Source organism: Thalassophryne amazonica, chromosome 15 (genome assembly GCF_902500255.1).
Source record: "Thalassophryne amazonica chromosome 15, fThaAma1.1, whole genome shotgun sequence".
NCBI lineage: Eukaryota > Metazoa > Chordata > Actinopteri > Batrachoidiformes > Batrachoididae > Thalassophryne > Thalassophryne amazonica.
This window is the reverse complement of record NC_047117.1, coordinates 24,308,600-24,321,062: the sequence shown is the minus strand read 5'-3', so window position 1 is coordinate 24,321,062 and position 12,463 is coordinate 24,308,600. Positions and strand designations below refer to the sequence as shown.

The 12,463-nt window shown below is 39.6% G+C and overlaps 1 protein-coding gene across 9 annotated transcripts in view; it reads left to right on the top strand.

Annotated features, from left to right (window-relative positions):
- Positions 1-12,463, top strand: part of gab1 (GRB2-associated binding protein 1) — a 152,620-nt gene that overhangs the window by 48,984 nt on the left and 91,173 nt on the right. For 6 of the 9 annotated variants that reach the window (XM_034189097.1, XM_034189092.1, XM_034189095.1 and 3 more), the window contains exon 1: positions 7,327-7,521. The exons of the other annotated variants lie outside the window; for them this stretch is intronic. In XM_034189097.1, coding sequence (XP_034044988.1) covers positions 7,342-7,521 — 180 coding nt within the window. In that variant the 5' untranslated portion in view covers positions 7,327-7,341. Of the gene's footprint in view, positions 1-7,326; positions 7,522-12,463 lie in introns of those variants that run through there. 9 annotated transcript variants of the gene reach the window in all.

Sequence of the window (12,463 nt, the reverse complement as noted above, 5' to 3'; positions counted from 1 at the left end):
TGTTCTTAAGGCTTCCAACGGAGGTGTTTTTCCTGTGGCGGAGCGTCGCGGCGGCTGCGAGCCGATGCTGCAATCCGTCCGCACATCTTTCATTAAAAAAAATCTCCTTTAACAGTGGAATATCCGGATAAAATGCTGAAACCGACTTCTTCTGAAACTTCTGTTCTCTCACGACGTCCTGGATCAATAGAGCCTGAAATGTGGAGGTTTTCAGCTTGAAACAAGCTGACGACGGCGCCTGAGAGCGCTGTGCGACGTCCCACTGCGTGGGAAGTCCTTAAAGCGACATTTTCACCTCAAAATCTCTCATCAGCCGTTAAAATTTTCACTGAAAACCAGCTTAATTTTTCGAACCGTGTCCACTTTGATGTGTCTCACAGGTTTAGAAAAAATTTTGATCAAACAAAGCGCCAGTCTCTCAGCAACTTCTCAGACAAAGGAATTCCGACGAGGGGCTGGACGACTCCTCCCACAAGGAGTGCTCACAGGCGAATGACGTCACCGACAGGCGTGGAAAAACTCACGCATGCGCACGAGGGTTCAAGCGTGTCTGACGTAAAAAACATATGAATGAAATCTATATAGTTTTTGAAAAAAATAAAAAGGACCTATACTTTATTGACAGACCTCGTATTTCCATATAATCATATCATAGAGGTTCTTGACATTTTTGAGGTTCACAGTTCTTGCTTGTCAGTGAATGACTAATTGGATGTTACAAAATTTTTTTGCAGTAGATCATTCAGCATCTAAGAAAACATAGTATCTTTGAATAGATATTGAGGCTAGGAGAAGTGGTGGCCTTGGTAGCCACCAGACCTACAGTGGAGTCCTTGAAACAAAAGAAACAAACACTTCAACCTACATGTTCAGAGTGAAGGCAGAGGTGTCTTCTTCAGTTGTGTTCATGAAACATTCTTTCTGCAGTGTTGTGAGGACTTGTGACAATGTTATTGAGTTTTAAAGTGCAGAACTGTTATTAAACAATTAGAAAATGACATCTTATTTTCTATGCTTTAGTACATGCTGTGCCAAAATAGTCTGCCTCACTGATACAATACACCCCCCTCAATTTTTTTTGTTGTTTGGGTGAATGTGAGGCATAATTGTAAAGCGCTTTGAGTGTCTGATGCAGATGGAGAAACACAATATAAATGCAGTCCAATATTGTTGCTGGATGACGGGGAGCTCAACTCAACGGGGGAGCTCATTGTGGATTTTGTGGACATTTGAATTTAATATTGAAAAGCCCATTTGTTTGTGTAACGATACACAAAAATCACGGTTCAATACGTACCTTGGTTTTGAGGTCATGGTTCGGTTCATTTTCAGTACAGTTTGGGAACAAAATGCAAAACCTAAATTTGCTTGTTGTTTAAATCAACAATTTATTGTAACATTATACAAACAGGAAAATAAAATAATCGCAAAGTGCTGCCTGGTAATAACTTAAATTAAATGTTCTCAAATAAACAACAGATTGATGCTGTCAATTGATTTCCTGAAAGCTGCGCTCCTCTTGCGGTGTGAATTCACACTCGCACGAACGCACACACACACACACACACAGTGTAAATATAAGGTTTTACCTGTGCGTTTTAGTGAAGAAAAGTCTCTCTGTGGCACTTTGCTCCATCAGATCAGTTAGCGGAGCCTTCTCCCCCTCTCCTTCCCCACTGGTTCTCTGTCTTGGTGAAACAAGTTGAAGAAGTCAGCGCCTCAGTAATGTCATTTACCACAGACTCCATGCGATCCTGGCTGCACATGCGATGAAATCTCAAAAAAATTTTATTAAAAATTCTTTGTGTGGAGCAGAGACACCGTGTGCTGGATGATATGCGCGTTAATATTTACGTGTAACACTTCAGGGGGCAAAAAAGCATTTACGGTATGTATTTAATTACGTACCATAATTAGATATTTCTCTGTAAATATCTCATGTTACAATGAGGAGACCTGCGGCTTATAGACAAGTGCGACTTCTTTATGTACAATTAGTTTTTTCTTTTTAAAATTGGGGGATGCGGCTAATATTCAGGTGCGATCTATAGTCCAGAAATTACGGTAAACACACGCAACACAAACTCACCCATGCACAAGCCTGTACTGAACCAAACATCCCGTACTGAAACGGTTTAATACAAATGCATGTATCATTACACCCTTAATCAGAAGTGCCTCAATCATTCTCATTTTACTGTTATGAATTTATCTATACCACCAAAATTGGATGGTAGTTCCAGTTTTATGCCTTTTGTCTGTCTTCCAGTTGTCAGTTGGAAACCAAGTGCCAAAAAGTAATGACAACTTGTGCATAGCAGAAATAAGCAATGTTCTGTGAAAATAATCTGAAAAAGAATTCAGAGACTGAAAAAGTTTGAAAAAAAAAATCCTGACAGCACCACAAAAAAACTTATGAAAAGCCACTTCAAACAGAACTTTGACCTTGAAATTTTTTTCAACGTAAAAATTTGTGGAATTGGAAACTAGTATCAGCAAAGGTTTGTGCTCTGTGATCGTGGTGCTCTAGCCAATTTTGATTTAATGCACAATAGATATCAAATTTGTGTTATGACCATTGCAACACAATTACTTGATGATTTAACACAAATATTAGTCTCAAAATGTCTAAACACACTTGAAAAAGAACTTTTCTCAGGCAGAAATGCATTCGGTGCTCTGCACAGTATTTTTTTAAAACTGTTGTTGGCAGGTTTGCTCAGATGGAGCTTGTAACATTTTTATCAAACATTCTTCACATTTCAAGTCTGCATAAACACCATTACGTTGCCATGTAAGATGTCCGTTTAACAGCATTTTTCCTACAAAGCTATAGCTTGCTTATTTGGAAAGGATCTAGTTTACTCATGTAAACAGTCTGGTTTTAGGGGAATTTTGGTTTTGAGCTTTGGTTCTTTTCAAAGAATTAAAACTTCAAACTCTTATTGGTTCTGACTTATGTGGGAAGATGGCACTTGTACACAAAGCAAGGGTGTGATATTTTGGTTAAAGAAAGATTTGTTCTTGTTTTCTTTCAGAGAAAGTGGAAATTAAGTCTCGGGCTCTTATATGGATGACAAGTTTATAACCAGCTGGGAATAGGATTCCCTCCATGTTTCAAAGATACAGTGAATAAGAGACACAAGTTGACCTTTACTGTTACTTTTGCCTCGGTGCTCCCAACTTTAATTCCCTTCCTACTCTATTTTTCTTCTCTTCCTCTGCTGACTTTTGACCCATTCCTGCTTTCTACACCAGAAAAAGGGGACCTCTGCATTTCATTTCAAGTGATTTGTTAAGATTGCAGTAAAACTCAACTAAGCCATCATCATATAAACCAGACACTCGCACTCACCGGACAAAACCAAAAGTCCCAATGCGTTTTTATGATTTTCCATGTAATAAACATCATATTTACCCGATTTTCGCTCACATAGGACAAAACGTCCCGCCCCCATTGCAATGTATTCCCATTAAAAACCCCTTGCATATATTGCTGCGACTGGGCATGCCCAGACTGCTCTGAGGTTGTTGTTGTTGTTGTCATCCTTTTGGCTGCTCCCATTTGTTCAGGGTCGCCACAGCGGATACAGCCAGATCTGCTTTGGTATTTGGCACAAGTTTTATGCCAGATGCCCATCCAAGTACTAACCAGGTCCCGCACTGCTTAGCTTCTGAGATATGATGGGATCAGGCTTACACCGAGCAGACTGGCTGCCCAGACTGCCCTGATGTACGAAATGAAATTCAGCACTGACACTTGCCAATTTGAGGAAAGTGGGTACTGTATTTCCTTGGCTTTGAGATTGATGATTGTATATAAAAGTGGAGTTCTTTGAGGGACAAATTAATCCAGAAAAAAACGCTGTTTCTGCAGAAAATCACATAAAGATGCAATGGAGAACTTTAAAAGGGTCACGTGCACGTTGACGTCATTACATGGCCACAGAGGTACGGAGCTGGAGAAGCATAAATCAGGTTTTAGGATTTTAAGGTACCACTCTGCAGTGGACTTTCAGTGCCTCCTGACTGTAACTACGTAATCCATTGCATACATATAACGGATTTTGTCTGTTTTATACATACAATGGATTTTGTCCCATTTCATACATATCACAGGCTCTGTCCCGTTTTATGCATATAGCAGATTTTGATTGTAATAGACAGAATTCTCTGGTCCACATGAATCCATTATATGCAAATTTTAATGTATGTTTTTTTTTTGAAAAAGATATTTTGGTTTGTTTTTTTTTATATCAGTGAAGCATGCAGTATATCCTTTTAAAGTATCTTTGTAATGGATGGGTAGAGGTAGGTTAGTCCCACACTAGATTCCAGGCATCAGTTATACTTCAGTTAGTGTAGGACATAACCTTGGCACATGGCACGAGGTTGGGGTCAATAGTTCCATTGTCCCCCACCTTTATAGTATTTATCAGGCACCAGTCTCATTTAGGACGTCATTTATCAGTGGGACTATGTTATTGGCTGCAATACTGGTGCATCAGCGTGGTAAGCAGGTGACGCAGTTGTGTTGCTTATTAAAGCATGTCATATCAAAACTTTGTGACGAACTCGTTTGTGTCAACGTGATAAGCAATAACGGAACATTCCATCAGGTGCACCGATTTGTCTGACAGATATGAAGCACTTGTTTTTATCAGTTAGACCAGTTTCACAGTTTGAAAGCCTCACAGTTATGGAGCCCCCCCCAACCCCCACCAGAGTTCTGCAAACGGGGGCGCACGCGAGGGATGAGTATCATGAACTGGTTCTTTTTTCGAGTCATAAAGAAATGATTCGATCCACCATCATCAATAACCTTTTTGCTTAATGATTCCCTTATTGGTCCTTCAGAGCAGCCGTTGTTTTTGAGGGTGTTTTATCGGAAAAGGATTTCTTTACGTTGATTACAGACCCTGCAGTGGGCCTGTAATCAACTGCTTTTGGCTCTGCTTTGAAGCTTGAAACAGTGAAGCAGTGCTCCGATCCAATGCTTCGTTGGGTCATTGCTTCACTGCTTCTCAGAAGCAACAGGTCCACTTCTTAACCCCTCCCAACGCCATTTAAAAATGTCACTCGTGAGTTGCTTTTGTGCGGATTAAAGTCACTAACTGGGACTCTTGTCTTGTTGCAGACAAGAAATGAGAATCATCCTCTATTCCGTTCACACAGCTCCAAACACTGCGCCGCTCTCTGCCGAGACAGAGTCTGGTTTGAATTAATAACTTCAAAGCGAATCACTGTTTAAATCAAATGACATCTCTTTGCAGACGTAACACTAAAACCTAAGACTAAAACCTCCCCCCCCCCCTCTCCCAAAATGAAATGTCCTGCTTTCTTTATGAATTACATTGATGTTGACTTGCGGCACAGCCGGCTGTAAGAGCTCAGCTCAGAGGTATGGAGTTAGATTTATGTTATTAATGTCTGAAATGCTTTTGAGAAAAACTACACTTTATTTTTATTTATGTCCAGAGATCAAGGATCCAGTGACCAATTTCATATTTATTTACTTTAAGACTCAAAAATGTGATTGGCATAGAAAACCTTTAAATCCTACTTTTAGTACACAGAAAATTCACGAGGTATTGATAAGGGAATCGATAATGGCATTGATATTGATAAAATCTTATCAGTACCATCCCTTATTATTAATGTTAAAATGTGTTAGTTATGCCAGAGACATTTAAAAACACAGAGGTGTTTAAATCTTTAAAAAAATGTCAGCCACGTATGAGCCAAGCAATGCCGTGTCGCGCGTCATCGGTGCAGGAATGCTTGGTCCTACGCTCCACCCCTCAATCACCCCTCCCACACTTGTTTCCTCATGGAGCAGGAAAGAGAGGGAAAAAAGCGTCCAGATGAAACGGTCTTCTGTGTTTCCAGAAGCGATTAGAGGTGTTTTCAGCGTCCAAGGTTTGGCAGAAAATGATTATAAACCGCTACAAAATAATTATTTTATATTGTGTCCAGAGCACAGAGCAGGTAGAATTGTGTGCGCAAAAGGGCAGCTACTCCAAAAATAGCCTCTCAGGTCCTGCGTAGCTGCCAGGCGCTGGGATAATGGGCTTTTAGCAGCCTCATAAGCAACACGCACATGCCTCTGAAATCCTCATTAGTCGTAGTAACTTGTACGCAGACTGCCCCGCGCTGTTGTTGCTAAATTTTGAACATCTTGAAATTAACGCCACGCTCAGAGATGAGCCTCGTTAACTGAAGTTAATGCCTCTAAGAGCCACTCAGTGCTACCATTCTCCCATGATAGTTGACCGAGGACGTGGATGGCGTTGATCCAGCGACTTCACGGGCAATTATGAGGATGACATGTTCTCCCAAGTTGAGAGGGTTCTCTAGAGGTGTCGCACCTGTGATGAATTTTGCCATGCCCTGATGTCATCTTGTTGTCCACACTTCACGATGTTTGTTTATAATGTGCCCTGAACTGGAACGCTGCTGATCTGATCTCTGCTGATCTGATCCGTGACTCACACTGATCTCTCGTGTGAGTCACAGACCGTGAGACCGTGTGAGATTCACAACTACGAAATGCAGAATGGAATGCTTTGCTAAGAAATGCATGAATATTCTTTGGCAAAATACCTGGTTCAACGCATTCGTTCATTTACTTTGCAATGTACTTTGTAGCCCTCCCAGTCATCTCTTAATTTCCAGATGTCCCTAGTCATTAATGTGGCATCTTTCCAGCATTAGCTGACATGTTTGAGGTCAGTGGTCTGCCAAGGGCAGAGTGTTTGTGGAGCAAGTGAGTAGAGGAAGCTGTCAATACTGTGGCTTCTCTGCCTCCTTTTTATGGAGTCTGCAGATGGGAAACGGACTCACAAAGGGAGCAGAGGAAGGATCAGCTCAGTGAAAAGGATGGAAGCCTTCAGAAAGAAAATTGCAAGGAATGTGTGTGTAATAATGAGCAGTGCACAAAGCCTCTAATAGAAACGGAAATGAAGAAAAGTCTAACTGCTGAGGTTTTAGAAACAAGACAGCTTTGGGTCTTTGGAGTAAGTAAAGAGAATCAACAAATACTCACTGAAAATGCTGCAACCAGAGACTTGTGTGTTTGCTTACAAAATGACTTGAATGATTAATCAGCAAAATAGAGGTTTGTTTCCCAGTCACTGCATTTCCTGTTAGAACCTAGACGAGGACGTGGATGACCAAAAACCTTTTTTTGACAGTTTAGTAATAATTTGATAATTTTGCTAATCACTTTTTTTATTACCATCAGGATAGTGTTATGGTTTTTGGTAAAGCTATTAAAAGGAAAAAAGCTTTAACTTTGTCATATGTCAGTCTTATCCTCTCTGGTTGAACAGAGACTGTTAAATGGGTCTGGAACAAGTAGATTACAAAGACCAGGAAGTCAGAGGAGGGAGAGGTCACAAACTACAGACCCTGATGCACACTGCAACATGTGATAATGCCACACTTGCTTACTCACTTGAAAAACAAACACAGCAAGACTCTCACACAACGGTAATTTCATGTGGATCTGCAGCTTGCAAGGTAGGAGTTGTTGTCAATGTTCAGCTTTCAGCAGTGATGTCTAAAAACTAGACTGGTTGAATTTTGACTAGTGTTGTGGTTTCTGTTTTAGTTGTGTGACTGGGAACGCTAGAATATGAGATGTTTTGTTAAAAGGTTGGCTTTGTTACATGACCTTGGACTAGTTCTTGATCTGGCATTTGTCAGTGGGCTTCCTCACCATAAAAAAAATTTGTGCTGGCCTTATAAAAAAAAAGGGGGGGGGGGGGGAGTTTAAAGTGAAGAGAATTCAAGGATATTAATTTAATGATAAGCAACAAATGTTAAAGAATGATCTGGAAATCTGTCTTCATATTATTATATCCCCTGCAAACAAAGGTTTGGTTTTGTTAGAGTTGAAATCAGTGTCCATTTGTCCTTCTGAAAATGAGTGTTTTAGTTCTTAATGTAAGTCCTAAACTGGTTAAGTGATTTCAGTGAAACTTAACACAATGGTAGCACACAGCGTTCCGATGTGCACTAAGGAAAATAATTTCAGTCAAAGGGAGATAACTTTATTTTTGTTTTCTGAGGGGGGATATAGTGATTAGCAAATCTGTCACTCCTTGCTTGTTAGTGATATCTCAAGAACCAGTTGACTGATTTCATTCATATTTTGCAAAAGTGTGTATTTGGCTGATCCACGACTCTTTGAATTACTGATTTGTGGGGACCGGGGGATATGTCATCTCCTGATGACTCTTGTTGTTTTTAACATATATTTGTTTGTTGCTTGTATACAAACTTGTGGAGGTTTTTAATAGAGATTCACAGGTTTAATTCAGTTTTTCATCATAAAAGATTTACAACTTTAATAGGCAGACTGCAGATGTAGTTGTAAAGTAGTGTATGCATAATTGAGTACTGGTTTGTGTTGTGCACTTTGTCACTTTGGACTGTGATTCTGGTAATTATTGTGTTTTTGCATTTGCTCAGATGACAAAATTGACAGAAATTTGCAATTCTGTCATACCTGTATTTGCACAAGGTGAGGCTGACTCTTAACCTTACATTGCAGCAGATATATGCTTATTTTTAGAGATGTGGGGATGGATCAGTTGTCTGCTTGGGTGGTGGGTGGGTGGGTGCCAAGTCCTGAAAGGGATTGGTTAATTTGAATGGAACTTCAAACCATATGAGGATGTTCATAAAGGAAAATTATTCCTGTCAGATGTCTTCAGTCTTTATTTTATTTTTCAAATCAATACACCATATTTTTTCAATTGCATTTATAGATATTGACTAGGGTGCCACTCGGTGATGGTCTAGTGGTTAAGGTGTTGGGCTTGAGACCAGAAGATCCTCGGTTCAAATCCCCGCCTGACTGGAAAATCACTAAGGGCCCTTGGGCAAGGTCTTTAATCCCCTATTGCTCCTGGTGTGTAGTGAGCGCCTTGTATGGCAGCACCCTGACATCGGGGTGAATGTGAGGCATAATTGTAAAACGCTTTGAGCATCTGATGGAGATGGAAAAGCGCTATATAAATGCAGTCCATTTACCATTTACTCAATGAACTGAAGTGTTTTCTGTATCATGTAATGTAATTGTTAACCTGTCTGGTTATAAAATGAAGCTATTGCTAAAGTGCAGTAAAGTCATTCTCTGGACAGTGCACATGGGCGCAATTTGGTGAGGGATGGGGGGGACATGTCCCCCCCCACCTTTTCAACCAGGGGGGACAGAATATGGTAAGTCCCCCCCACCTTCTGACGTGTGTGTACTTGAAACATGCTATGCCAGTCTTATGTGCAAAACCATGTCAGAATAGTATCTTTGTTTCTGCAAGTTTGTATTTTTAGCAGCATTGACTTGTTTACAACACCTGTCTCTTGTTTGCCAAATTCGGAGTTTTCTGGGACAGCATTTGCCCAGATTTGAAACCAAACATAGTTGCCTCCTACGGACTAGTGTCTACACATAATTATCAATGGACCATATGCTAATTCACTAAATTCTGAAAGTTAGAAAATGAAATCAGAAAAGCATCCTGGGACCTCAGAAACCCTATCTGCAATTATTGCTTGATCTCCAAAATCAGTCTATGTTCAGTATGAGTGTTGTCATTAGTGCCACTTCGAAAATTAAATTCATAAGTAATTTATCCTAAACTTATGATCTGTTTTTTTTTTTTTCAAACTTATGCAAAAACAAATCTTGAGAAAAAAAAATACATGCGATATGCGATAGTTAATAATTTTTAAGAGCCTGTTCTTTCATATTTATGAATACATTTTACCACATTGCAGTTTTTTTTTGTTTTTGTTTTTTTTAATGAAAACTCAACCTATCATTCTTTTTGAGTTCTACACATGTGGTGATACCGTATTTACACCAGGATGTTAATAAAATCAATGCTGGCTATTCTCAGAATAAAGTACTTATATCCACAGTTTCAAATTGGATAAGTCAAATGCTGTCCACTTTATGGTCTTCTCAAAACATTAAAATTACTGTTCTGGATGCTCAGAATGCATCTGAGCTTATCTACAACCCCTGGCAAAAATTATGGAATCACCGGCCTCGGAGGACGTTCATTCAGTTGTTTAATTTTGTAGAAAAAAGCAGATCACAGACATGACACAAAACTAAAGTCATTTCAAATGGCAACTTTCTGGCTTTAAGAAACACTATAAGAAATCAGGGAAAAAAATTGTGGCAGTCAGTAACGGATACTTTTTTAGACCAAGCAGAGGGAAAAAAATATGGAATCACTCAATTGAGGAAAAAATTATGGAATCATAAAACAAACGAACGCTCCAACACATCACTAGTATTTTGTTGCACCACCTCTGGCTTTTATAACTGCTTGCAGTCTCTGAGGCATGGACTTAATGAGTAACAAACAGTACTCTTCATCAATCTGGCTCCAGCTTTCTCTGATTGCTGTTGCCAGATCAGCTTTGCAGGTTGGAGCCTTGTCATGGACCATTTTCTAAAACTTCCACCAAAGATTTTCAATTGATTAAGATCCGGACTATTTGTAGGCCATGACATTGACCCTATGTGTCTTTTTGCAAGGAATGTTTTCACAGTTTTTGCTCTATGGCAAGATGCATTATCATCTTGAAAAATGATTTCGTCATCCCCAAACATCCTTTCAATTGATGGGATAAGAAAAGTGTCCAAAATATCAACGTAAACTTGTGCATTTATTGATGATGTAATGATAGCCATCTCCCCAGTGCCTTTACCTGACATGCAGCCCCATATCATCAATGACTGTGGAAATTTACATGTTCTCTTCAGGCAGTCATTTTTATAAATCTCATTGGAACGGCACCAAACAAAAGTTCCAGCATCATCACCTTGCCCAATGCAGATTCAAGATTCATCACTGAATGACTTTCATCCAGTCAGCCACAGTCCATGATTGCTTTTCCTTAGCCCATTGTAACCTTGTTTTTTTTTTCTGTTTAGGTGTTAATGATGGCTTTCGTTTAGCTTTTCTGTATATAAATCCCATTTCCTTTAGGCGGTTTCTTACAGTTCGGTCACAGACGTTGACTCCAGTTTCCTCCCATTTGTTCTTCATCTGTTTTGTTGTGCATTTTCAATTTTTGACACATATTGCTTTAAGTTTTCTGTCTTGACGCTTTGATGTCTTCCTTGGCCTACCAGTATTTTTGCCTTTAACAACCTTCCCATGTTTGTATTTGGTCCAGAGTTTAGACACAGCTGACTGTCATGTCAGTCCACTTGGTGCAACAGCTCTCCAAGGTGTGATCACTCCTTTTTAGATGCAGACTAACGAGCAGATCTGATTTGATGCAGGTGTTAGTTTTAGGGATGAAAATTTACAGGGTGATTCCATAATTTATTCCTCATAACTGAGTGAGCCCATATTTTTTTCCCTCTACTTGGTCTAAAAAAGTAACCGTTACTGACTGCCACAATTTTTTTTTCTTGATTTCTTATAGTGTTTCTTAAAGCCAGAAAGTTGCCATTTGAAATGACTTTAGTTTTGTGTCATGTCTGTGATCTGCTTTTTTTTCTACAAAATTAAACAACTGAATGAACATCCTCCGAGGCCGGTGATTCCATAATTATTGCCAGGGGTTGTAGAAACCGTTGGCTTCTGGGGGCCTAAAGCGGCCTCCAGACCCCTGGCCTATGGGCTTCGGCCCTGCGGGCCTCACACTTTGTCTCCCCCGATTTCTAGTTCTAAATTGCACCCTTGACAATGCATTGTTACATTTTCACTAATTTTTTGTGTTCGTTTTTGTTCAAAATGCACTTAAGATCTGAAGTAACTACTAGCAGCTGTGAGCCTTAAATTTAAATATTTGTACAATATTATGTTTAAACAACTTTTTTTCATCATATCCAAATTTTTCCAAAAATTATGAAACTTTAGTGCTGTTGAGCTACCAGTAAATATTATTATAATACATCCAAATTTTATCAGCTTTTATCTTTTCACATTCTGAACAAATCTGAGAGGTGGGACAATAACTACAAATTTTACTTGAGTGGCACCCTAGTATTGACCTGTTTGTTAATTCAGGTGATTCATTACAAAAGATTTGCTACTACTTATTTCTAACACATACAAGCAACGAGTATGGCATAACACGGGATATGTTGTAAGCTTGATCACAGATCTCCAGTTGTTGGTGTCATTATCAGATGTCACATGTATGTCTCATAGAAGTTGCCTTTTCTTCCATTAGGCGAAGGACTGACTGTGTTGGCTGAACAGCTTCACTTATCCAAAGGCTGTGCACCCTTACTTGTGCGCTAATTGCCCTCTCTGGTGCTTGAGGATATAAAAATAGAAGTGCAGCAAGAATCCCAGTCATTTCTCTAACAAAGACTGATTTATACAACTTGCAGGACTAAGCATAGAGGATCTTTTGTCCTGGTCCTCCTCCTCCTTCTACAGACCTCGTCACCAAGGCTGTGAGCGCCAAAGGTTCTGACGCT